A 26,788-nucleotide genomic window follows, 5' to 3' on the forward strand; every position below is an offset into this window, starting at 1 on the left:
GTTAGGACGGCTCCTATCCCTGCGCTGCAGGACAGAAAGATTTAGAAAATCTTTCATTCCATCAGCAATCGTCAAGAGTAAAACAGTAAAACACCTGATATCTTCAACTTTAACAGCTGTCTCAACAAAACAAGTGGCGAATAATCTTGACGATAATAAGCGCTGTCGGTTGAAGTGATGTGACAGTCAGGAAAAGTTTCGTTTCTTATCAAACGTGCAGTGTCAGTGGGTGTGCTCGTTTTGTTGACCGGGCCACACTGACGCAATGGTGGGAGTTTGGAAGAGTTGGCTGTACTCGGGAGGATGAACAACTTTCCTGCAGTGCGGCACACTGTCAGGAAAAAACTGGAGTTCTTAGTAACAGTTCAGTTATTTTCTCCAGAGGTCTATTTCCTCTTCATTCGGACTCACTATGCATTTATTTCGGTGTACGCTAACTTTAAGTACACGCAAACCCTGTGTGACGTAGCATTGAGTGGTTCAAGTGGGTGTTGTAGTCATTGCAGCCATAGCCATGAGACGAATCTCTCACTAGAGAACTACAATTCCCAAACGCCCTCGACTACAAACAACTCCAATTAGTATCTGCCGGTGGGACACTCACATGCGACTGACAGGCCGGTTTCGAGGCGCTTTAGAAGCTACATAACAAAAGGTGAAGTTTCAGTCAGTCAGTAGGAGCCTTCAGTTTGTTTTCCAGTGTTATTTAATGGTAGGTTTTCACAGCGCTAAAGCTAATACAGCTAGGGAAGTGGCTGCCAAGCTAACGGGCTAACATAAGCTAGCAACAGAAACAGTTTAGAACATCAGAGTGCATCTTTGCCTTTAAAGGTTTAAAGTTCATAAGAGTAGCGTAAGAAAACTTGTGTTTCTGTGTGGAAGTCACCCTTAAATGTGGGAGAATTAACTACCTTGTTATGTCGTTATAAAACCTGATGACAACGTCATTTTTGATAATGTAGTGACTGCGTATTAGAGAAGAATGGCTGCTTATAGACTCAAATAGGCAGTGCCAGCACTCACACCTTATTAGTCAAGATTATTCGTCCTTGTTTTGTTGAGACAGCAGTTAAAGTTGAAGATACCAGGTGTTTTACTGTATCCCCTACGCAGAAAAAAATGTAAAGCTGTCTCATATTTGTGTAAAATGCTTAGACTTATGTGTGTGACTGTTTCAGAGAGGTCACCATAAACTGAAAGCTTTTCTATGGAGCACTGCCTGAGTTATTACATTCATACCATGCTTTGACCATCCTACTTCCTGATAAAGCTGATTTGCATTTGTTTTTCAGTTTTAGAACAAGACTGAAGGACCATGTCTCCTCCACGGCTCACTGGTGCTCTACGCTCCTTCTCTAATGTCAGCAAGAAGGAGGACTTCACTGAGCAGCTCTATGATCTGAAGGTGAGGATAGCCAACAGTTATTCTACATGTTTATTGTCAGTAGTGATGCACAACACCATTGGCACAATGTTTGTATCTGCAGGTAACGGCTGCTTCTGATTGGTAGAGCGTGCTCTCTGTCAGCAGGTTGTTACAGTGCTGTCTGTAGCTCTAGGCTTTGGGAAAAGGCACGTGAAGCTTGGCCGCTGTTATTTGGGCCGTGGTCAGCCAAAGATAAAGTTAGTCAACTGATGTGGTGGCCATACACTGACCAACTGAGTGGTTGTTGGAGGGAATTTGAAAAACCCTGCTCGCTCTCTCTAGACCAGTGATACTCAATGTGTGGCTCTTGGGCCACATGTGGCTCTTTGTGAAGATTTGTGGCTCTTTTATGTCTTATTTTAAAATTTAATTCCCACAAAAAACCTTAAAAAAAGGGAAACTTTACCCTCAGAAATTATATATTGCAAGTTTAGTCCCACACTTATACGGTAAAGGCTTCAATTGTCAGACTTAATTGTCAACCTTTTTATTATTTGTATATTTCCATTGCCCCTTTTTTCCTTTTTTGTCACTTTTAATCTATTTTTGCTGCATTTAGCCCATTTTTGCCTCTTCTTTTTACCACTTTTCAATTATTTTTGCCATTTTTTTTTATTTTTGCCACTTTTTCCCCAATTTAAAGCTCAAGTATCTAACATTCAATGAGAGCTGTGTAGAATCAACTCTACTCCCCCTTATTTCCTGTTCTTCTCCCTGTTTGAGCTCTGTAGCTCCGCCCATCTTCTCACATACCTCCTCGCGGATGAGCATGTCCGCTGAATCAAATACTGATGGTGGCAAAGCTTTTCCACAGAAATCAAAGGCTGAGTCACAGGCAAGGAAATACATCATCTCAGCATGAACAAATTCTACATGAGACCAAACAGCGCTGGAAACGCCGCCATTGTATCAACTTCTAACTGAGCTGAGAGGCGGGATTGCACCTACTACAGTGGCCAATAGGAATGCTCCCTCTGACCTGAGCCATGATTGGCTGCAAGTACTAGCCTCCTCATTGGCTGGAGCATTGTGCCTTGTTGGTTTTGCTTAAGTGAGAGTACAGTGTGAGGAGGCATTGCAGAAGTTTGTTATTCTTTTAGATGGCTTTAATAACAAGATCCTGACAGGTTGTGTTGTTTTTGTGGGCGTACAACACTAAAAATAAATTGCTTACTACAGCTTTAAGCTGTTTTTTCCCCACGCTTGCCCATTTTTTCCACCTTTTTGCTGCTTTTTGCCCATTTTGGTCCATTTTCACTCATTTTTTGCCACATTTTTGCTGCGTTTGATCATTTTTGCCACCTGTAACCCCTATTTTTGTTAAGATTTATATTTGGGACTTTTATGCCTCTAATAACAGCAGAGGACAGTGGATGGAATCAGAAACAGGGATGAGAGAGTTGGGGAGAGACATGTGGGAAAGTGCCACAGGTCATATTCGAACCCAGGCCCACCGTGCACATTAGGCACTCAAACAACTAGTCCACCTGGGCCCGTAACTCAATTTTTTGTCACTTCTCACTCATTTTTTGCAACTTTCTGCAATTATTTGCCACTTTTCTCCCAAGTTTTTATCACTTTAACCCAGTTTTTGCCATCTTGTACCTATTTTGCCCCTTATCACCATTTTTTTGCACTTTTTACCCATTTTTGCCACTTTTTACTTCTTAGATTGTGCCTCTTACAAAGGTATTTTTCAGCAGTTTGGGTCTTTGGTTGAGCAGGGTTGAGTAACACTGCTCTACATCAACATAATCAGAGTTATTTCTTCCCATTTCCCCCCTCTGGTAGTCTAAACAAACCTAGAACTAAACATAGCAAGCTTTTGACTGCATAATAAAGGACTTTAACCACATTTTGTTACTGAAATAAGAACTGACGGGGAACCAAGCAGTGTGCACGTATTTTTCTGTATTCACAGCACATTAATAACTTAAAGGTACAAATTTATACAGAATAACTTGTTCTATGCTTTATATTTTTATTCATTTGTTATTTTTAATTTTGTAACAATAAAAGTCAACAGAACTCACTTGTTTCGGCCCATTCTGTGACATATCCAAACATGAATAATGTCTAGACAGAAATAATGCATATTAACCCAAACGAACTGAAAATAAGTCAGTGAGGTTAGAAAAACTCGAGTGACCAGGAGACACCTCTGTCTCTCTCCTCTGCTCTGCATATGTTTAGTAGACACTAACATTACCATGCACATTACCTGAGAAGATAAAGAGACTAGATTAAAGGTATTTACTGACAGGTGAATGACAGGGAACACTGGCATCCCTTCAGACAGGTCTTGGTCTGCTGTGGGAACTTGTATGACCACACGTCATTACTACAAAAATAGTTTTAATCGGGCTATTCTGCCTGTTACAGCATTTTTTTGATTTACTGCAGTCTTAAGTTGGATAAAGATTTTTAAGACAAAGCTTTATTCCAATGGATAGAAACTCGTTATGAGCAGAGAGAGGGGGATAGGAGGAGAGCAGCAGTCCTGCTTGAAACTCTGGTATTTTTTAATCTTTATTTATAAATCTGAAGTGAGACGTTTTGCTTCAATCAGTAGCTGTTTCTCAGAGCCTTGGAAGGATCCTCTAATGGCGTTCTTGAAGGATACTATGTCATCCACTACCGTCAGAGGACTGTTCAAGTCTCCAGGATCCTCAAAATTTTTCCAAGGACTGAGTCCTTCAAACAGAGAATTTCCAAGGATGAACATGTGTATCCTCCGCTCGCAGGACTTACCCACAATCCAATGCGCATTGTTTTCCTTCTCTTAAAAATTAGTTAATAGTATAATATCAGGAGAAAGCCAGGTCCTAGGGCCCTCAGTACACTTTAAAATGTCCTGTTTCCACTGTAAATATGTTGTCATCATTATTTCATATCATCAAAGTAAAGCTGGTTGGGTAAAAGTAGTACCATATAATATGATTATGCTCTGGAATTTTATTGTATGATTATATTAAATGATCAATATGATTATACAATCATATTATTATATATATTCCCCCATTCCCCCATTAGGGGGGCTTTTCCTCCCTAATGGGTGGCCTTGTCTCCACATGACTATTCTTGAATGTGCATGTCTGTGCTCAGCCACCCTCAGGTACAGTGGGGGTCACTGGCACCTTAATTTTGGGGGTTGCAGGCTGAAAAGGTTGGGAACCGCTGTCCTAGAGCAGTGGTGTGTATCACATCTCTAGATGTAGAGTGTGGGGTTTATATAGAAAGTAAAGAGCATGTAGAGCTGGTTGCTATGGTTTGATCCCCACCTGTCCTTATCCATAGAAGCATACTCCCATTAAAAACTGAAACGCTCTCATCTCAATAAATGAAGTATATCTGATCTCTGACATATTCAGAAATAAAACTATAAGACAAGCAGAGCATCACAGCTGAAGCCTTATAAATACTTTTGTATTTTCATATCAATGCAACATATTTTTAATCTGCTAATTATTCTCCAGGTAATATCAGTATCAGTCTTCAGAAGAACCAATCTGTGTCAGACTGAAAGAAAACAGCTCTTCAGAACTCAGTGGTGTGCTTCTTTTCAGTACTTTCAGTAACTTTTGACTCCATCCTAACCACTCAGTAATTAAAACATAGTGTCTTTGGGTTTTTTTAATTCACTGGCTCTCTGACACAGTTTTTTGCTGTGTTCCTGTTTTGGCTTCAGTGAGCGTTTTACAGCCCTGTCAATCAGTGCACCATCTTTCTTAAATCAAAATGTACTTTCTTTAAACTCTGTCAGTAGTTTGATTCTGGGATCAGTCGCCTCTTTCTGAGTTTTGAGATGAAATTTGGAGCAGTATTCAGCTGTTCAGTGCCACCTGGCTCACCTCCATTTAAATCCTCTAAGCAGAAAAAGTGCCTCACCAGGGAAAAGATGAGAGGAGTCACTCTGAGATTATCTCCCAGCCTGTGTTAAAACGCTCAGTTTTAGAAGACACGGAGGTCTAGGTTGTTATGGAGTCACTGAGTTAATGCTTCTCCTGACCACGGACCCTGAACCCTGAGACCTGCTAGGATTTCATACCTGACTGCTCTAATGGGAGAGGATCATTAATGCTGTCTTTAAGCCAAAAGTACAACGTGAGCTAAATTATCTGCCCCATCTTTGTTTCACTTATTTTTATCTAAGGCAGTTGTGTGAGTGTTTTTGTTGAAATCCAGTATAGATGGAGCCAGGCTGTGTCTGTGTGTCAGTGCGTTCCCTGGAAGCTCTCAGATGTGGACCAAACTCTGCAGAACTGGTAGCTGTGGGGGAAGTGTTGAGCAGTCTAGCCAAAAGTTAAAGCCAGACTAGTAAAACACAACGCCTGCTGTCCACACTGCATCCACTAACATTTTATTGTCTGCCCTTTGAATTTCTGTTTCCCCTTGTAAAAAATATGACAACTGGCACTTTGGATTTAAATGTGGATAAAGGGAGACGTGGCTCTTTGTATTGATAAGCTTTTGATGGGTGTAGGCTACATAGTTTTGCTTCTGTGTCTCACAAGTCTCCTAGTGGACTTCATGTAATCAAACAGATTTTATTCTTAACGCTGGCTGGTGTCACATGCAGAGAGGACACGTGTATGAGTTGGTCAGGATTAGGGATGGGTACCTTTCACATTTGAACCGGTACGGTACCGATTCTCTGTACCCATTTTCATTACTTTAGTGTGTGAGTAATATGCAATAATAAATGTTAAATAGCCTCCAGACTTCTGAATTTTAGATATTTATTTCTCAATATCAAAACTCTATCAGATATCAAATATATCAAAACAACATCAAACACCATTTGTAAGGTAACATCAGTGTTTTTATAAATGGCTCCAACATGAAAACCTAAACTACTAGAACTACCCAGTGTTTTTTCTTTATCTTGCACAAATTAAAACCCCGCCCACTGCCTCCTGTTCCTCTAATTTCACCGCTTGGAAAAATGTGTGTTAGGTCCATGGAGGGAGAATAACTTTAAAACAAATGAACAATAGAGTATGGGGTCTAAATGAATGAATAAATAAATAAAGGTATAAAATTTTACCGATGAAAGTAAACAAACTACTTTCTCTGCCATGAACTACGTGTTCTGCACATCTTCTGTCCTCACGCAGTTCTTTTTCCAACTAAACTAAGACGCCATCTTTCCCTGGTTAGAGCAGAGTCTGCTCCTTCAATCAATCATGTGACCGTCTATGCAGAAGATAACCGAGCCTTAATACGAAAAACGCCACACACCCGAACCGTGCACACCGGATCTGCTACGTTCTATTTGTATTCACTGCAAAAAGTTAACAGAAAGTGGAAAATTGTTTCATTCTGTGATGAAAATAAGCAGCGAAGATGAGCCTGTGACGCTGTCACTCCTTCAGAGTCTCTCTGGATCCATCCATCCTGACAGAGAGCTTCATACTGCACCAGCTGTAGAGAGATGGAGAGATGGAGAGCAACTTTTAGGATGCACTCACACTAGGCAGTCCGTACCGTGACTTAATCCAGTGTCTGTTGGGTGACTGAGAGAACAAACGTATCCCTTTATCTGCTATATTTCCATGGTTGATATCCACATGATAAACGCGTGAGTCATGGTGTGTAACGTGAGGATTTGATACGAGAGAGTGAGGGAGGGGGGCGAACGACCAGGAAACAGTGGGAGCAGAACTGAATCATCATCATCATCACACCGCTTCCTCAGATTTGAAGTATTTCCGTGGTAAACCTTGAACTTCATGTCCCTAATATTGCAGCGTAACCTGCATCGTATTTTGAAAAGTGGAGCGCTACCTTCGACTGCTTCTTTCAGCCATGCTTGTTTTGTTGATTCAGTTAGCTGCTGATGGCGTATTACTCACGTGCAATGCTATGTTCACGTCCTACATGGAAAATTGACTACTCTTCCTCTTCCTTGCATTCACAAGGAGGTGTTTAGGCACCGAAACCTGGTACCGTTTGATTTTTGATTTTTTTACCGTTTGACCCATAGGGTACCTATAAAAGTACCGAATTCGGTACCCATCCCTAGTCAGGGACTATAAACTTGCATATGCGTTCCTCATGTCGTCTATATTTTAAAAAACCACGAGCAATAAATCAATAGATGGCTGGTTGGAAATTCTAGTCAAACCATTCTGTGTTAAAACCAACAAAATGTTATACTATCACACATGGGCTGACTCTTACTGCAGATTTGATATGAACCATTGTACTGAAGGAGTGATCTTTGTATGCCATTCTCATTTTGATTAAGAAGAACATACAGAATTCAGGCCAGGTGGAGTTTTTGTAAAGTATCCCAGAAAAATGTGTCCCTCAATGTTTGCAGTAAGTGTAGAGCCTAACATCTCTGCTGAAAAAACTGTAGTTCCTGCGTCCATAGCTGACTGAGAGCACAGATAACCTCATTTTCAGAGCGCTTCTCACCAGTGCTCCTTGCTGCTATATTACAAAAAAAGACTTTCTTTCCTTGGTAGAATCTGTAACATTGTTTTGAATGGCTCTATGCGATTCATATTTCTGTATTTCAGTGAAATATCACTCAGAAGACAGTCAGAGTCAGATCAGTTTCTCTTCCACTGTCATCGGAAGTCCCGCCTCTTCTTGATTTTGATTGGCTAGTGAGGGAGAAGTGACACTGATGAGAGCAGCGCTGTTCAACAGTTAAATGGTTTTCAACTAAGAGCGCTTTAAGAAGGTGACACAAACAGCCGATGCTGAGGCAGGGCTGGGCGATTATGGCAAAAATCAAAATCACCATTAATGGAAATTTTTATCTTGATTACAATCAATGAATGATTATTCCACCCCCAACCTCCAGCTGTTTGTTCTGTAAATATCTGTATAACTTTAAAACAAATAACTGAAAGGAGCATGCACAGGTCTACAGTTTATGGATGGGACAGTGTCACATGACCCGTACTTCTTCTTCTCTTGGGTTTCCAGGAGGCTGCATTCCTTGTGACACCTGGCTACCTCACAGAGCCACACAGCCAGTAGTTTGTTTTAAAGGGGTGTTGCAGTAGTAGAGAGGGAATTACAAGGAACAAACCGAAATAATTGACATGGCTGTTTTTGGTTGGTTAGAGGCTCTAAATGTTGGTTTTGATTATTTTTCGATTATTGCCCAGCTCTACACTGAGGGCGTTTTTCTGCCCTACACTGCAGTAGGCCTTACTGCGCTTTCATTTAAATTTTCAATAATTGCTGAGCTTTACCAAGTACATGGACTGATACAGTTAAATTTGGAGTACAAGCAACACTTTTTAAACTATTTAGTCTTTTTAAAATTGGCCGTGTCTTATATACCAGGGTAGATTATATACCAGCACCACTGCATGAGATCAAACATGACTGAAATCTTATCCCTGTTCATCCTGGCTGGGTTAGCTCAGAAGTTTGTGTGCAGCACTGGTTTGACAGAGAACACTCCTCAGTAAGGACTAGGGCTGTCAATATTTATCTACAGTCTCATTCAAATTTCATTTATTATTTTTTAAAGATTTCGAATTATATTTGAATATTTATGCACATTTATTAATATGTATGTGAAACGTTCAGTTGCTTTAATCACTGTGTAGTTACACATTTGTCCACTAGAGAACTCTCCAATATTACATTACAGATTGCAATGAAGAAATAACGAGCTAAAGCAAAAGTATCCATCCATCTTCCTCTGCTTATCTGAGGTCGGGTCGCAGGGCAGCCGCCTAAGCAGGGAAGCCCAGACTTCCCTCTCCCCGGCCACTTCGTCCAGCTCTTCCCGGGGGATCCCAAGGCATTCACAGGCCAGCCGAGCGACATAGTCACAGAAGCAAAAGTAGTCAAAGTTTATTTTTATGTACTTTTTTAGTGAAAACACAGCCACCTGCTCCATTTAGAGGCCTTTATGAAGTATTTTGGTACTGATCATCAACTTTAAAACTAACAAACGGGTTAGAAATTCACTGTCAAACAAAAATAATTAAATTGCGCTGCTTTCAGCGGTGATGACATCGTGTTTATAATGAACAAAACATTTAAAAAATGTTGGTACAATCTTGTCCCTACATGTTTTTACCTCAAAACTTGAGGTGATCCACGTCTTCTGAATCAAGAACAGGGTGTTTTTTTGTTTACTATCATCTCAGCTGTGGAGAAAACCCTCTTTGCCCTGACGGAGGTGCCTGGGATGCACAGGTAACGGCATGCCAGCTGGGACAGGAGAGGATACCTGGACTGAACGTTTTCCACCATGACAGCAGGTTACTGTCGGTGGGCATCGCGGTTTTACTCTCGTTCGTCAGCACCTCTTGATGTAAGGAAGCCTTACTTGCCAAATCATCACCAGAGTGTGCACCACCCTGGCGATAAACATCCCCAAACATCTCCAATGGTGGCTGTGTTTTAAGTGTGAAAACTTTTCTTGTTCATCATGCCACGTGTCATGTGACGAAACATTTGGTTCCTACACCTACATATGGGTGAAGTAGAGGCCAAGGAGAGAGGGGAGAGACTGGAGAACGATTACAAACAAAAATATTTAAAAAACACACTCGAATAGTAACTTCAGCTTTTGAATATTTATGATTTTTTACATATTCACATTATATTCGAACCCCGAAATTCATTCTAACAGCCTCAGTAAGTACAGGTGGTGACGGGTGTTTAGGACAGAGAGACTTGCAGGCTGTAAGTCTGTGCCATCACTGCCGCCTGAGAACTCTTCTGTTCTCTACTACTCTACACTTCTATAATATTACTATATTATAGTGTGTGTAAACTCCATGGTGAAAGCACAACGGCACACATAGGAAGATACACCAGAATGACTGGACAGAGATTTCCACCTGCAACAACCTCAGACCAGCTAACACTGTCACACTGACAGGCAATTTCAGAATAAAGACACAAACAGAAACAAGATTGGCATTTTCATTAAGTCGGATATACGCCAAAAACTTCTGATTGAATGATTCACAGGAATAATTTAGTTTGAAGACATGCCTAAGGAAAAAGTCGGGGTGATAGATCATGATTAATTATAAAATAGTGGCTGTATGAGATAAACTTGACTAAAGAAATGACTGATGACACTGACACAGCTGAAACTGCTCTCACAAATATTTCTGAGAAATATCAGGGACTTTTAGGACTACGTAGGTGTTATCTAAGCATTAGTTGTCTGTTAGAAACACTTGTGATTATCAGAGAAGTGAGCACTGATGTCTTTTTCCTTCTTGATGTCTTACTGATTTTCTCTCCCTGGCTCCTTTTAGACCAAACGGCTGAAGAGACGGGAGCTGTTTGCCAAAGAGGGCCTGACGTGGCAGAAGATTGTCCATTTCTGCACCGAGCATCAGGACAAGGCGAAGCAGCAAGCTGTCAGTCAGGAGCTGAAGAGCCTCCTTCTGGCAGCCAAACAGATTGGTAATTAACTCCTCTGCCTCAAATCCATAGTAATGTTTTTCAGAGTAGTAAAACATGTTTGAAAACTGTGTACGGAGTTAGAAAATCCTCTTTTCTGCTAAAGGCTTCCTGTCTAAAACCTATCATTCAAATGGCGTTGGAAGTTTTTGTTCCTCTGGTTAAGGTTAGGTCTGGTTAGGTCTGGTATCTGGCATCTCAGCTGATGGAGGAGGATCAGGAGAGGAGGGCGTAACTTTCCTCCAAGTGGGGCGGTGCTTACCCCCCACATCAGGTCATGAGGGGAAAATCTGAGAACGGCTTGTTTCACCACACATTTTCTGAAAGGTGGAAAAAGAGAGGGGAAAGGGAATGGATTTTTCTGGTACTTTAAGGGGATTGTGGACAGGCCAGGGGACATATTTTGTTAGAAAAGCTTGAAAAAGTTATTTTTGCAGAATATGCCCCCCCTTGATTTTATAATACTGCCACTTTGTCCCTTTGTAGTACCTTTTAAGTACCTTTATTTAAAAAGGAAAAACTCTTCTCAAAAATATAAAGTTATTTTAAAAGCAATACTGTAAATAATTCAGGTTTTGTATTTTATTCATGCCACTATCATTATTTTCTGCATTTTCCTCAAAAACCAGGCAGCTAGATCTATGATACCATTTTTGTATTCTATTTTAATTTCAATTGCAAATCGCAACATTGTCCAGGATTAGCTCCACCACACATTGTTACCAAATGATAAAGCACTAATCCTGACAAATACATTGTGTGGTGTCGTGTCAGACAGTGTATCTTGTGGTGTAATCTGGATCCTATCCTACTGGGATGGTGTTGTGTCATATTCTGTCCTGTCTTATGTTGTGTGGTATTGTGTCATGTCCTGTTGTGTCGTGTTGTGACATTTCATGCCATGTTGGTCTGTTGTATCGTAGGTTATCATAGCGTTGTTAGAAATGTCTTGGCTGAATGAGTTGGCTCTCAGAAAGGTTTCCTACATCAGATCTAGATCAGATGTTCTGAAAATGCTGAGTGGTTCTCCCCCGCGTTCTTGAACAAGAGAAGAGAGATGTTTTGGTCCGGGGGAACAGGCAGGTCTAAAGTGAAGATAGGACAAGTGACAAAAAGGACACAAGCCAGAGATGTCAGGCTGTCCTAGGGTGATAAATTCCTATTTTCAACGCTGGCATTGGGGACGTGGAAAAGCAGGAGGAGAAAAACACTGCTTTTGCTGTCATGCCAAGGTCCACGGGTTTATTTGAGGTCCAGGGACAAGAGAGAGATAACTGTGTGCTCAAATCAATTAAAAATGTTCCCTCACTAATGAAAACATTTTAGATTTGCTCCAGGGAGAAACAGGTGTTCGCTGTAATCCTCCCTTTATGACTTGAGGTGTTCGCTGAACTTCACGAGTCAATTATGGAGCGCTCTTGTGAAAGCTTGTGATCATTTTAATTTAGTTTGCTCTTCTCTCTGTTTGTGGTATTTTTCTCTTATCTCTCTTGCCAGTATAGAAAAACAGTATTTGTTGTGTCTTTATGCGTTGAACCTGCTCTCAGCCGATGCGGCTGCAACTAAATAAGATAAAAAAAATGCTTTTAAACCCTGCAGACGATGAAAGCTGCCATTGTGCTCATGTGTTTGCAGTCTGCTGCTTTTAGACCATTTTAATTGGTATAAGTCCTTTTCATCTGTTTTCGCCTGCCTCTGCCTCTCCACCCCTCTTCACTCTTTTCTCCCTCTGTCCCTCCAACATTTTCCTCTAATTGGACAATTAATCTGTATTTCTTTTTGTAAGTTGCACTTCTGGTAGAGGTGGTTGTTTGGAATGTGAAGGACCTTACACAGTGAGATAATATTACCAAGGGAAAAAGCTGCAGGCCCCTCTGTAGAGCTGTAAATACTGCTATGACAAGTTTTATTTTAAACTTTCATTTTTTTCAACTCAAAGGATGTAAATTCCACCACCAGGGGGCTCTCAGTTAAAAAACACTGAATCTCTGAAAACTGTTTTCAGTCAGAGATTCTGCTTAGTGAAAACAGTGCTCTGTGAGGACTGGCTATTAAAAGTCTCCACACACTTGTTAAAGTGCTGTATTTATGTGTTTTTTTTAAAAAAAAACAAGGCCAAGATATGTGATTTCATTACTTTTTCTACCTGTGATGAAGCCTGTAACATACAATCCAATCAAAAACCAACCAAAATCACTCAAAGCTGCTCATCAAAGCACCTTCAGATTATGTTACAACATTCAGTCTTTTTGGGTCAGAGTCTATCCGTGTAACCAGATAGGCTCCAGTTTAATGACTGTAATAACAGCAACATACAGCAAGTGTGCTTGCTTTGGAGAGCAACCCTGTCTGGGGCTTTAACACAAGCTGTGAGCTGCAGAAGACTGACCTGGTTTATGTTGAGTCCAGCACTACTGCTAATCACCTGTAATGGCTCAGGGCTAAATCGCAATGTTGCCTGTCGCAATTTTCAAATCGCAGAAGGTGCAATATTTCTTTGACCTGAAATTTGTGTCAAAAATGCAGTTTAAAACTTTTTTTGCAGCAGAGATGCTATGCATGACATATCATGCAATCATAGAAGTGCCAGTTTTTTCAGAAAAGTCTTTAAAAAATCCTACCTTCATCTTTTTTTAAACTTTTTTTTTTTTATTAAATATGAGAATTGCAAAAACCCTTCAGTGCACCAATTATATCCAATATGGAATATGAGTCAAAATCATCATAATTAGATATTTTAAAGAACTTTTCAGCCCTTGTTTAGGAAAAAAAGAGTTAAAGAATAATCGCATATCAAATTGCAATCATGACATTGGAGAAAAAAATTGCAATTAGATTATTTTCCAAATAAGAAAATCGTTTAGCCCTGGTTTATGCTACACTTTCTGGCTCCTGCCAAAATGGCGGCCAGTCCTCCAAAAAATTACAAAACTTGAAACACTGCTAAACAGCTTAATATCTGCACTAAATTTAAAATGACCAGAGTCCAACACAGTAGAACCCCAGCTTTGAGGTCCCTGTGACTCTGTTATTAAGGCCTGCTTGACCAGGCCTTGGAAATGACGATGGAAAGGCATTCTTTTATTGGTCCTCCTGTAAGTTGTTTAAGCAAACAGAGTGAAAGTTGTGAGCCTTTCCTAACACACATGCAGCCAAGTTGAACAATGGACTCCTTCAGTTTAACAACAACAGCATTTAGCTTCACATTAGCGCTGTTAGCTCTAAGCATATTGTAACTTAGTAGTTTGAAACAGCCACAAACACAAACAAATCCTCCAAGTTAATAACTAAGGAGTGCACCGTTAACTAGACAAAAACTCTGCATTATAAATAAAAACTGAGTCTTACCAACAGTTGTCCAGTAGTAGTCCTTACAACTGTAATCACTGCTTACACTGTCAAATCCAACCATGGTGGTTTCCTAGCTGAAGTTGTGTTCACTGTGACTGCATCTGCAGATTTTAGCTGGAATGCTCAGAGCAAATAGCCCCAGGAAACTGAGATGGTGCCCTAATCATCAGCCACAACAATCTATGCTTTTTTGCACGACGTGAATAGAGTCCCACTTCATCTGAGAGGTGGTCATCAGTTGTATTTAACAACTCAACAACTCTCTGCTCATTCTTGGCCTGTCCTTGTCCAGCTGTTGCATCAGTGTTGATGCCACTCAGCCATGTGCATTATTCATTATTCCTCACTCCATCCATCCAGGCCCATCCATACTGGAAATGTCCTTATGTAGTTTTAAATTCGCCATGTGCTGTGTTGCGTGCGTAAACAACCGGCTGCACCTAATAGGAAGTAGATTATAGAAAAAAAGTACTTTGAGTTTTTATTACTTTGACTTTAATGAAAGGATTCTTGCAGCATATATATTGAGGTAACACAGTATATAATATGTAATCGCAGTATTCACTATTCACATGTTTGGCGATTGACATGGACTATTTTTCAGCTGGACAAAGGATAATATCCTTATCTGCTGGACATCTGCCTGTGAAACCAGCCAAAAGCAGGAAAAAAACAGGTTAACTTAACACGACAGTGCAAAAAATTGGGCTGCAGAGTTAAAAGCGGAAAGGGAGGCAGTTATAAACTCTTTGGATGTGTAACGAAATCAGCTCCACAGCTAAGGCTGAGTTAAATGTTCCCATCAGGCTCTTGAAAATTGAAGTTTAAAACTGTTATTTTGCTTGAGTGCTATTATTGAAAACACCTACATCAGATAATAAGGTATAATCAGTAGCAGCTCGACACACTTCAGCAGGAGAGAAATGAAACTTAAAGTGCTGGTGCAGGTATGAAGAAGTGAGGCTTATTAAATCATGTTTCTGTGCTCCTCTTCCCAGACTTGAGTTCATGATGCTGTCAGAGGTTTGTTTTAGGGGGAAGAAGGGTTGAAGCACCCTGATCTGCATTAATGATACATGATACATAAATACTGAGATAAATGATAAGTCATATTGCCCAGTTCTACCACACCCTCAACAGCAAATATCCTGTGGGAATTGCTCAGTAATGCAGAATCCAGCTGACTTTTCCTCTGCACAAAGGTTTCACTGTGAGGTGTTGCAGTTTGTCCTAGTATCTCCTGTTGTTTTGCTCCTTTAATTTGTAAAATGTTCTGAATTTTTCTGGTGGAACTCAGACCTTGTATTCTAGCTGAAAATGTTCCAGTAGAAACGGTCGGCTTCATCCTCCAGCTTTTCAACAGGCTGAGATTCCCAGCCATTTGGTTTGGCTCTGTGTTTCTCTTTGAAACATAGTGAGAGAGGAACACAAGAGCACAAGAACCTCTTTTCTAAGTGAACGGTAGTATAATAGTGAAAACACTGTATGACTTTGTGCTCTGAGATCTTCTTCTAACCCTCGTTGCTTTGTCTAACCTCCAGGGAATATTGAGAGGCTCCTGGGTTGTCTTATGTCCATCGATCATTAAATGCTCCTCTGATAGTCTAGATTTCGTGACATTAAAATTATAAAATTTTGTGTTACAGTGGGGGCGGATCAGGGTCAGGAGGCCATACAGAGTGCGGCTGTCTTTCTGTTCGAGACTTTCCACAACAAAGATCATGTTGGCACAGAGGAGACCCGCTCCATCAAACAGATGTTTGGGCCCTTTCCGTCATCTGCAGCCGAGGCCTCCTGCGCCTCCGTGGCTCGGCTGGTGGCTCCACTCGGAGATGCCCATGTCGAGGACTTTATCCAGACCCAGAGCTCCCGACACCACCCCCAGCGAGGCTCCTCGTTTGGACGCAACATCGCCTTCTCGTATGAATGCTACACGCTGGACCCTCTGGAGGAGCTGCCATACTCCGGACTCAGTGAGGAGGACGTGAGTCTTGACTTTATCAACTTCCTCAACAACCAGCAGAGTGGGAAGAAGACTGGTGCGGAGGGAGAGGCGTCCACATCAGGAAGGTCTCTGGGCTCAGGGGATGGAGGCATCCTCCGATCAGAGGTGGAGAAATATCTGAATGGAGGAAACATGATTTCTTCAAGTCCGGAGGAGCTGTGCACCTCCCTGTTTGAGATGCTGGCCTCCCACAGGAGCGACGACGAGCTGCAGAATGAGGTTTGTGCCATGACTAACACAGTTTATTCTCTTATGCAGGTTAAAAAAAGCCAATCATGGTCCACAGATACAACTCAGTACAAAACAGACTGAAAGAAGAAATAGCCACAGAGGGTCTGGTTAGAAAAAATTAATGCAATATTTTTAACCAGAAAAAATCACTCTGAACTTGACCCAAGATCTAATGTCTATTGATAGAAAATATATGTATTTATATTTAGAGAAGATTGTGTTCAATAGTTTATCCCCAGGTTATGTCTTTGAAACTATTTTCAAGGTTTATACTGATCAAAAAATTGAGATTTTTTTTAAGTATGGAAAATGTCTGACTAGGAGTTCTGATGGCCTAGTAGACAGGTGTAGAGAGGCTATAGTCCTCCATACCAGGGGCCGGGGCTCAAATCAAGGTGTAGTTTCTTTTCAGCATATCGTGTCACTCTGTCTGTCTCTTACACCCCAACTCTAGCCACTGTCCTGTCAAAGTAATGACGATCAAGTTCTGTCATTTCAGCTGGAACCACTGATTTACCTGAACTGTGTTGCAGCACAGTACAAAAGACATGCCTGTAGAGTAGACGTTACTCAGAGGTTTGCAGTTACCCAGCGCTAACCAGAGGACCAATCCTGAGCCTTGCAGTTTGTGTAGTCATGATGTGTAATTGCATTTTTGAGGGGGTGCATGTCAGCTGCAACGGTAGGCCTTTGCTTAGGGTTCATGGCTGTGCAGACCTACAGCAGACACTCTGGCATAGCTTCGACTCATGAGCATAAATCAGGCCTAAGTCCAAGTCAAGCCTCAGTGTTACTTACACTTTACAGTTAAAGTAAGACTCACCAGGACCAGGAAGTAGCAGCCTCTCTCAGCTTAAACATAAAACCAAATCTTCATTTCCATCAGAGAAATCTCCTCCGAAGACAGGATTTAGTTGTTTACACATCTCAGTATTTGCTCTGCTTTCATTCTACTCAGACGTTTGTGCTGCACATGGCCCTTAATGGTTTGTTGGTCAGTCTGTGAAGGCATCGTCTTTGTAGACTCTATCCACAATAAGTTCACCAAATGCTTCAGTCACTGACAGACTACGTGTTGGTGGAAACAAACTCTCCCACAGGGATGAGGTGTAAACATATCTGCTTATTTCTGACTAGGAGTGTGAAGATAAATACCCCCATTCTCCAGTAACTGCTGTGTTTTGAATCATACACTTCTGTGATTTATGAGATGAACCCATGATGATGAATGATGATTTGAGGCTGCTGTATCTTTCCTTCAGAGCTGGTGATGACCTTTAAAGATCAGTTTGACCCTGAGCGTAGAAACAGTCAGTTTTCAGCATTTCTCTGACATTAGTTTGATCCTTCTTAATGTTATATTTTATCTTTGTGCTTTTATTGATTCAATAACCTTGACCTTAAACAACAACAGGCCTTTGGGTTTGATCCAGCTGCTGCATTTATGATGTCCTTGGCCTTTACTTCGTAATCTTTATAGACATTTCCAACTTACTACATGACTTTGGCCTTATTTTGTCAAAATAACCCATTGGAAATAAAAGAATCTTGAAGTAATCTTAAACTCTATTTTAATCTTGCTTGTGAATTAGACTTTAATAATGGATCTAAGGGCCTCAAATCAAGCCAGTCCACATTTTCATTCAAAGACCAGTGTTCTTAGACTTTATTTATTTATTTAAATCTTACTGCTATGATTGAAGAGCTGTCTGGATGTCTGGATGTCTCGCTTTGCAAACCTCCCTATTGCTCCAATAGTCACTCAGACCTCTCAGGCCCCGTTTATACAACAAGATTTTCAAGTAAAAAACGCAAAAGTTTTGGCAGCGTTTTGGCTGTCCATTTACACGGCAGCAGCGTTTTGGTGCCTGAAAACGGAACTTTTTGGAAACGGGCTCTAAAGTGGAAGTTTTTCAAAATGCCCTGTCTCTGTCTCCATGTAAACAGGGAAACCGGCACTTTCTGAAAACGGACATGCGAACTGCGGCTGCAGTAAATATCCATGAGTGAGTAGGCTTTTAATGCATGAGCGGATGGGAAGGCCAAAACAAAACAAAGATGGCCGACACCAGTGTACTGTTCGTGCTCCTCTCTCTTTGAATTTAACTGTACTTCTCCAACAAAGCAACAAAACAACTTTTTGGAAACGAAAATGGAAAACGAAGCAAAATCTCATGTAAACGGGGCCTCAGAGGACTTCATGGGTGTACTGGTTCAAAACTGGAACCATGACAATATCATAAATATGTATAGATTTTGTATAAAACTCCAAAATTAGTTTTTTTCACTTCATGTTGGTCCCCCTCAGATCCACCGATACGGCCGATGTGCTGACATACGGTGAGCGTATTGCGTCACTTCCTTAGTACAGCTGCTCTTTTCCAGCATCTCTCTTTGTCACCACCATTACACACCCAAAGACGGAGCGGATGCTGATTTCCTATGTCTCGATTGCACTGCAGTTAATTTTTGTTACTCTTTCTTCCTCTCATCACTACTGTTTCATAGCTGTTGTGCGTTTATGCGTACATATAGTTCACAACAAGCACCCTCGCCGTTGAGCTGCTTTTCTCTTAGCCTCCCGTTCATCTTTTACCACAACTTAGCCCAGCTTAGCCTCAGCTGCTCTGCTCTGTGTGCGGAACATTCAGTTTTCCCCCATCCTCCTTTACCGACAATGGTACATGTTAGGGATGCACCGATACCAATCCTGGTATCGGAATCGGTATCGAGACCAGAAAAGGTGGATCGGTGCATCCCTAGTACATGTATTACATGTGGTTTATTTGTAGCTCTGGAGGACTGGGTAACGTTTTTGGAAACGCAGCTACACACTACTGGATCCAAACTTTTATTCTCAGCTGTCCCCTGTAGCCAGGGACAGCCAGGTCCCAAGCTGTGAGTGTGAGTGGATGGATGTATGGGTGGTCAGTCGGTCGGTACAAATATTTTTTGAACTGTACAAGAACACAACCTGTGCTAAAGGTAAAAGCAACATAGCACTGTTTAAAAGATAAAAAATATATTATGTATATGGACCAAACAAACAGAGATGAATTTGTGCAAATCTGTATATGAGATGGGTGAGGTGTAGTCCTGGGACCAGAGAAGTCAGCAGGCATTGTAAGGTGTAGTCCTGAGTCCAAAGAAGTCAGCAGGCATAGTAAGGTGTAGTCCTGAGACCAGAGAAGTCAGCAGGCATAGTAAGGTGTAGTCCTGAGACCAGAGAAGTCAGCAGGCATAGTGAGGTGTAGTCCTGAGTTTAGAGAAGTCAGGCTTGAAATCACAATCACCTCTATTGGCTGGCTAAGCTTGTGCAACAAGGACTCTGGTTAGCTTTCCTCTCAATGTTCAGGAATCACACATTGAATACACAAATACATAAACTTGCAAAGTAATAAAAACAAGATTTAGCCAGGATATGTACGAGCTTTTGTTGGTATTATTTCTAGTTTATTTAACCAAGAGAACCTCCCTGAGATCAAGAATCTCCTATATAAGAGTGTCCTGGCCAAGAAAGTCAACAGCACATCAATAGAACAACAAGCTTGTACCAGCTCATGCTGAACATAGTTTATAGAAACGAGAAGAGCTACATCATCTGCGAAGAGTAAAAGCAAGGCAGCTTAATGCAGCACTGATAAACTGATGTGCTGATTTAAAATTAGTTTTGGCTGATATTATCAGCTGTGTTGACAGACAGTGGCTGTCTGCAGACAGTGTGGCCATGAAGGATATCATTTAAGTATATTTATCTGTTGTGTCTGATCAGTTTAATGCTAGTGTGGTGTAGGTAACTGCTGATGCTAAGCGATTTTACTGAGTGGAAAATATCTCCAGTTTGACGAACAGAAAATCATGACACTATGGGAGTGTTAAACAGAATTTAATAAACATTAGCACTGGCATTCTAAATTTTAATATTGGCCCTGATTTTAAAATAGCGCATCTTTTTAATACACAACAATGGTTAGATAAATCCAAAGATAACAAGTCCTGGGGATACACACTATTATTGGCATGACATCAGTATCAGCAGATAGCTTAAAAATGTAATCAATAAAAACATTTCTTTTGATTTATGCAGCCATTATATTTGCTATACATGCTTTTAGTGTGTTTTATCTATCAGCCTTAAATCTTGGCCAGCTGTACCATCCAGTAAAGGTGATTGCCTAGGGGGCCAAAGATTTGAGAAGGCCCTCGAGGCTTTGCTTGACTCAACCTCTCTCTGTACAGGAGACATTTGGTGTCTTTACAACAAAAAAGGTGCATCTATACTGATATCGGTATCCATATCAGCTAAAATGAGTCTGGAAATGTCAGCAAATCGGATATTTGCAAAAATCAAATATCATGCATCACTATTATGATTTCAGATCATAGCTTCAGCCATCTTCTAAGCACAGAGAAGGCAAAATCATAGTAAAATGACCTCACACCACGGTAAAATCTGGAAAGATACCATCAGATAATCAGGCCTTTGCTGACTTTGGTTGTAAGAGGGGAATTGGACTTCTGTGAGTTTAACTTGCATACCCCAACTTAGTCCACTTTAGAATTTTGGGTCCAGTTTCAGTTGCACTAACATGTTTACAGGTATTTTAAAAGTCCGGTTTCAGTTGGACCATGTATTCTAACTGTATGTAAATACACTGAGTGATTTTAGATTAATTTCAAATCATCTGTTTTCATAAGATGATGGGTTTTCCCGTTGTAAAACTAGAGGTGTCGGTTTTCCCCTGGTAGCTGTAGATTTAACACTGAGCTGGTATAAAAGCACAGCCAAGAGCTGGCTACCCCTCTGTTCTGATCCTCCTCCACATCCTCCTGAGTGGAGAAAACAGAGAGGTAATGTAGAATAAATATCAGGTTCAGGGAGCTCACTGTTGGCCTCTGTAATGTCTCACCCTGTAGAAACCTCCAGCAGATATTTGCCATCCTTTACATTTACTTTTTTATCAGCAAAGTGCTCCATCATTCTGTCCCCCATCATTTTCCCCCACTGTCACTCTCCGCCTCCCTCGCACTCTGGAGCTTTACCACCATCTCCGTATCTCTCTCTCTCTTTCTCTCTCTCTCTCTCTCTCTCTCTCTCTCTCTCTCTCTCTCTCTCTCTCTCTCTCTCTCTCTCTCTCTCTCTCTCTCTCTCTCTCTCTCTCTCTCTCCCTCTCTCTCTCACCTTTATATAAAATTGCCTCACCACAGTAGCAGAGCTGTACAACTTCTGCAGGTTTCGTCCGGTTTTCCGATGTTTCTCACGTTGCTGACATTTGAAAGCGAACTCTCCCACTGACATCTTTAGATGTAGACGGCCCCAGCTGTGTGTGCCTTAGTGTGTCTCTCTGAAAGAAAGGAGTATGTGCACCTGCAGACTTTCTATGCATCTACCTCTGTGTGACTCCAAAGTAGACGGTAAAGTTCAGAGGCTCTACACTCTGTGCCATTAAAGCTGACAATAGAGAGAACCTGCTTCTTATTATTCTCCCCACTGACCCTCCACTGCTGACATTTTATTGAAGGAGCTGAGTGGAGGCAGGAGGAGCGGCACGTAAAGAGTGGTATAAACACACAGTGATTATAAAGGCCGTTTAAGACGGCGTGCTCCAGAATCTTCTCATGTTGCTGATATTGTTTCGATAAGGACGGAGCTGTTTGCATTCACTGCTCCTTCAAACAGTCCTTCAGTTGGAAGAGGAACCATTGTTGTATGCCTCCTCTACATCCAGCATACTCCTCTACTTCTATTTATTATATCCATAAAGATGGCCATGTGTGCAGCCGAGCCTTTGAATATGGTTGTATATATGGTAAACTTATTTTGGAGCTTTTTCTGCCTTTATTTCAGAGAAGGACAGTGAATAGAGTTAGGGTCAGGGTTTAGAGAGGGTTTCACATACCTGCCCCTTTAGCTGGTGGATCCAAAACTCTGCCAGCCACTAACATTTTAACTGGCAACTTTATTTTAACAAGCAGCATAATGAGACTGGTATAGCATAAAAATCAAGAATTATACTTTTCAAGTTTAGGGATATCGGATAAAGGGCAATTTCCAACTGCTTAACTATTTAAGAAAATACTGACGTGTTTCACCTCGTAAACATTATTTTGAGAATGGTTTGAGTCTCCATAGCAGCTAGGTCATAAAAATTCAGATTAAGGTATAATCAAGCCTCCATTTCGAGCCAAAATAATCAGTTTGCTGTTGTGAGCTCAGATTGGAGAGTATGCCAGCCATTAACATTTTTATTGAAGACCATGGTGGTAGAGTTTGGACTATGGCGGTAAAGATTAGACTACTGCCATAAAGATTAGACTATTGTGGTAAAGATTAGACTATGGCGATAAAGATTAGACTATTGTGGTAAAGATTAGACTATGGTGGTAGAGATTAGACTATGGCAATAAAGATTAGACAATGGCAATAAAGATAAGACTATTACGGTAAAGAATATATATATGTTTTACATATATATATATGGCAATAAAGATAAAACTATGGCCGTAAAATTTAGACTATGGCGATAAAGATTAGACTATGATGGTAAAATTTAGACTATGGTGGTAAAGATTAGACTATGGTGGTAAAGATTAGACTATGGTGGTAAAGATTAGACTATGGTGGTAAAGATTAGACTATGGTGGTAGAGATTAGACTATGGCGATAAAGTTTAGACTATGGTGGTAAAATTAAGACTATGGCGATAAAGTTTAGACTATGGTGGTAAAATCAAGACTATGGCGATAATGAATAGACTATTGTGGTAAAGATTAGACTATGGCAATAAAGTTAAAACTATGGCGGTAAAATTTAGACTATGGCGATAAAGATTTTACTATGGTGGTAAAGATTAGACTATGGCGATAAAGATTAGACTATGGCGATGAAGATTAGACTATGGTGGTAAAGATTAGATTATTGCGATAATGATTAGACTATTGTGGTAAAGATGAGACTATGGCGATAGAGAATAGACTAATGTGGTAAAATTTAGACTATAGCAATAAAGATGAGACCACGGCAATAATCTTTAGACCATGGCAGTAAAGATAAGACAATTGCGGTAAAATTTAGACTATGGCAATAAAGTTTAGACAATAGCTGTAAAGATGAGACTATGGCGGTAAAGTTTAGACTATGGCGATAAATTTTAGACTATGGCGGTAAAGTTTAGACGATGGTGGTAAAGTTTAGACTGTGGCGATAAAGTTTAGACCATGACGGTAAAGTTTAGTCTATAGTGATAAAGATTAGAATATGGTGGTAAAGTTTAGACCATGTCAGTAAAGATTAGACAATAACGGTAAAGATTTGTCTATGATGGTAAAGTTTAGCCCATGGCGATAAGGTTTAGACTGTGCTGGTAAAGATTATTCCATGGCAGTAAAGATTAGACTATGGTGATAAAGATGAGACTATGGCAATAATGTTTAGACCATGGCGGTAAAGATAAGACTATGGTGGTAAAGATTAGTCCATGGCGTTAAAGATTAAAACATGGCAGTAAAGATTAGACTATGGCAATAAAGATTAGACTATGACAATAATGTTTAGACTATGGTGGTAAAGATGACACTATGGTAGTAAAGATTAGACTATGGCGATAAAGATTAGACTATGACAATAATGTTTAGACTATGGTGGTAAAGATGACACTATGGTAGTAAAGATTAGACTATGGTGGTAAAGTTGAGACTATGGTGTTAATGATCAGACTATGGTGGTAAAGATTAGTCTATGGCAGTAAAGTTTAGACCATGGCAGTAAAGTTTAGACTATGGTGATAAAGATGAGACAATGGCAGTAAACATTAGATTATGGCGGTAAAGTTTAGACTGTGGCAGTAAACATGAGACAATGGCAGTAAACATTAGACTATGGCGGTAAAGTTTAGACTGTGACGTAAAAGTCTGGATTATAGCGGTTCATGTTCATTCAGCACTTGAGATATTCAGATATTCCACGAACATTGGGTTAAGTGATGTTAAGTTTAAGATATTAAAGAGATTTTATCTCTTACCAGGCAGTTTAACTAGGAAGTAAAAGATATCTGGGAATGACACTTTAGGCCACTGAATGGCTCTTTTTTCAGTCTTTACTAACAACAGTCCAACCATATTCTGATTGGTTTATTAATGCATCATCCTTCGTCAGCTAATGGTAATGGCTCAGTTTAGGACAGCTAGTTAGCATTAGTGTTGGAGTTTTTAAAACACTGTCTTCAGCCCTACTGGCTAGCTGAAAAGATACTTTCTCCTAGGAAGGCCCCTCCCCCAACCATGGTGCGTCCCAGCCGTCTGTCCTAGCCTCAGACAGAGGTAGCATTAATGCTAAGCCCTTTGATAGAAAAGCCTTTCTGTTTGGAGACCTGTGAGGGATATTATATCATCAATTGTGGATTCCTGCAAGGATGTTTGAATCATCCTTCTTTTCATGCAGAGTGTGATTTATACCAATATTTAAGGCTAAATAGTGAATTCTAGTCATCATATGGCATTTGAGTGCTGTAAATATTTGACTGCTGAAGGTTGAAATGAGGCTGTTTGTTGAATTTGTCACAGCCTGGCTCTGTGGTGACTCAGCGCTGATAATTCTTCAGTGCCATTTACTGGCTGAAAAATCGAGCAGGCAAGGCTGAATATTTAATCACAGTTAAAGGAGGGGGACGCCGGTATTTACTCCCTTGACCTGTAGCCTTGGACATGTGGACTTATTACACAGTTAATGCTTTAAAAGTGGACTCGCCTGCGGGATGGTGGACTGTACAGCATCCATCTGAAGGTGAAACTCTGCCTCTCAGTCCCAGAGGAGCCCACGCCTAATCAGTCAGCTCCAAGGACAGCATTCATGAGAGTTCATTAAAAAAAAAAAAAAAAACACTTTGAGGACGAGAAACCCTCCCTGCCACAGCACAGTGACTCAACTGTAATAAAACCGCGACAGTCACCGGGACCAATAGAAATTTAGAGCAGATATAAAAGAGAGCAGCGAGAGAAACAAAGATAACCTCAATAAAGACGACGGCTGACCTGACATCAAAGTGCGTCTGTTGTTTTAGCTCCCCGCTGTGCTGACTATTGCTTTCCCGGGGGAGGACGGACTGAAAGAGCACGCCGCCATCCTGAAAGGAGCTGAGAGAAAATACAGCATTGTTTTTCAGGCTTCAATTTACAAACCCAGCACCTTCAGGTCCACTATTTTCCAATTACAAAGCACAAACTTTATCATCCATTCCACTTCTGTCTCACAACCATATTGATGACTGTCTGCAGCCCGGTCGACTCTACTTTTAATTGTGTGCTGCTGCTGCTGCTGCTGTGCACAGGGTTTCTTCTTGTTGTTGTTTTTCTGTCACTTGCTAAGTGCCAGGTGGTGATGTTTGGGAGGCTAAGCGCTGGAGCATATTCTGTACCAGGCGGATGGTAATTACCAGGTGCTCAGCCTTGGCAGTAACAGTGTTTGGGGGCGTTGGTGAGCCATAGGATGTGTATACATGTCTGGATGTTTGTTTGTGTGAGGGAGAGAGTTGGACTGGTAGATATACTCACTTTTTAGGATATATTTATATATTTTTAGAATGAGATGTAGGGTAACAAAGTAGAGCCCGACCGATATGGAATTTTTGGGGCCAATGCCGATACCAATATTCGGGGCTAAAAAAGCCGATAGCCAATATATCGGCTGATATATGAAATAAGAATATTGATATACACAGGATATATACTAATTTAACAGTTGCATTTATCTTTGTTTATTTCACAAAGATGTAACTTGGAGAGCGTTAAAATGCTGTATAATAGTCTTTTATTAGACAATGGTGGGCATGTGAATTAACCCTTTACCTACTGAGCCAGCGCTGGTGCTGTGTTTTATATGTCCGGAGTATTATTACTGTAACTCTGTCAAAGTTTGTCCGATCAGAAAAATTGCAACGGTGTTGGAAAGCTGAGAATTGTGGGCATGCACACATATATGGTTCATTACGGTACTCACATCCATATGACGTGGGCATTCATAGCAAAACACCAGAAGTATCGCGAGACCGCTACACAGATTCTCAACACTGTAACTCCTCGAAAGTTTGCTCAATCTAAAAAATTCCAACGCTGACAGAGAGCTGAGAATCTGTGCTTTCCGGCAATTTATGATGTGTGGTATATATATAACAGTAATGTCGAACTGCACCACGAAAACGGCAGCTTTGGCAGAAGACGAGTGAAAAAGGAGAGCGAGGGAGAGTAGTGTTTTGTTTTCAAAAATAGCGTTAGATAGTGGCATTTGTGTGTGTTTATCATGTGCAATAACAGTATGTTACTTGAGAATGTTGAGAATGCATTTTTCCACCTTTATTTGCACTAATTGTCGCCTATGT

General features: G+C 40.7%; 1 protein-coding gene across 3 annotated transcripts in view; it reads left to right on the forward strand.

Annotated features, from left to right (window-relative positions):
* Positions 1-572: 572 nt before the first annotated feature.
* Positions 573-26,788, forward strand: part of ascc3 (activating signal cointegrator 1 complex subunit 3) — a 251,624-nt gene continuing 225,408 nt past the window's right edge. The window contains exons 1-4 of one of the 3 annotated variants that reach the window (XM_041793322.1): positions 573-655; positions 1,293-1,405; positions 10,681-10,831; positions 15,826-16,403. In XM_041793322.1, the coding sequence (XP_041649256.1) occupies positions 1,316-1,405; positions 10,681-10,831; positions 15,826-16,403 (819 nt within the window). In that variant the 5' untranslated portion in view covers positions 573-655; positions 1,293-1,315. Of the gene's footprint in view, positions 713-1,292; positions 1,406-10,680; positions 10,832-15,825; positions 16,404-26,788 lie in introns of all 3 variants that reach the window. The other 2 variants (XM_041793323.1, XM_041793324.1) reach the window with 2 other exon arrangements.

The sequence above is a fragment of the Cheilinus undulatus genome, linkage group 8, assembly GCF_018320785.1.
Source record: "Cheilinus undulatus linkage group 8, ASM1832078v1, whole genome shotgun sequence".
NCBI lineage: Eukaryota > Metazoa > Chordata > Actinopteri > Labriformes > Labridae > Cheilinus > Cheilinus undulatus.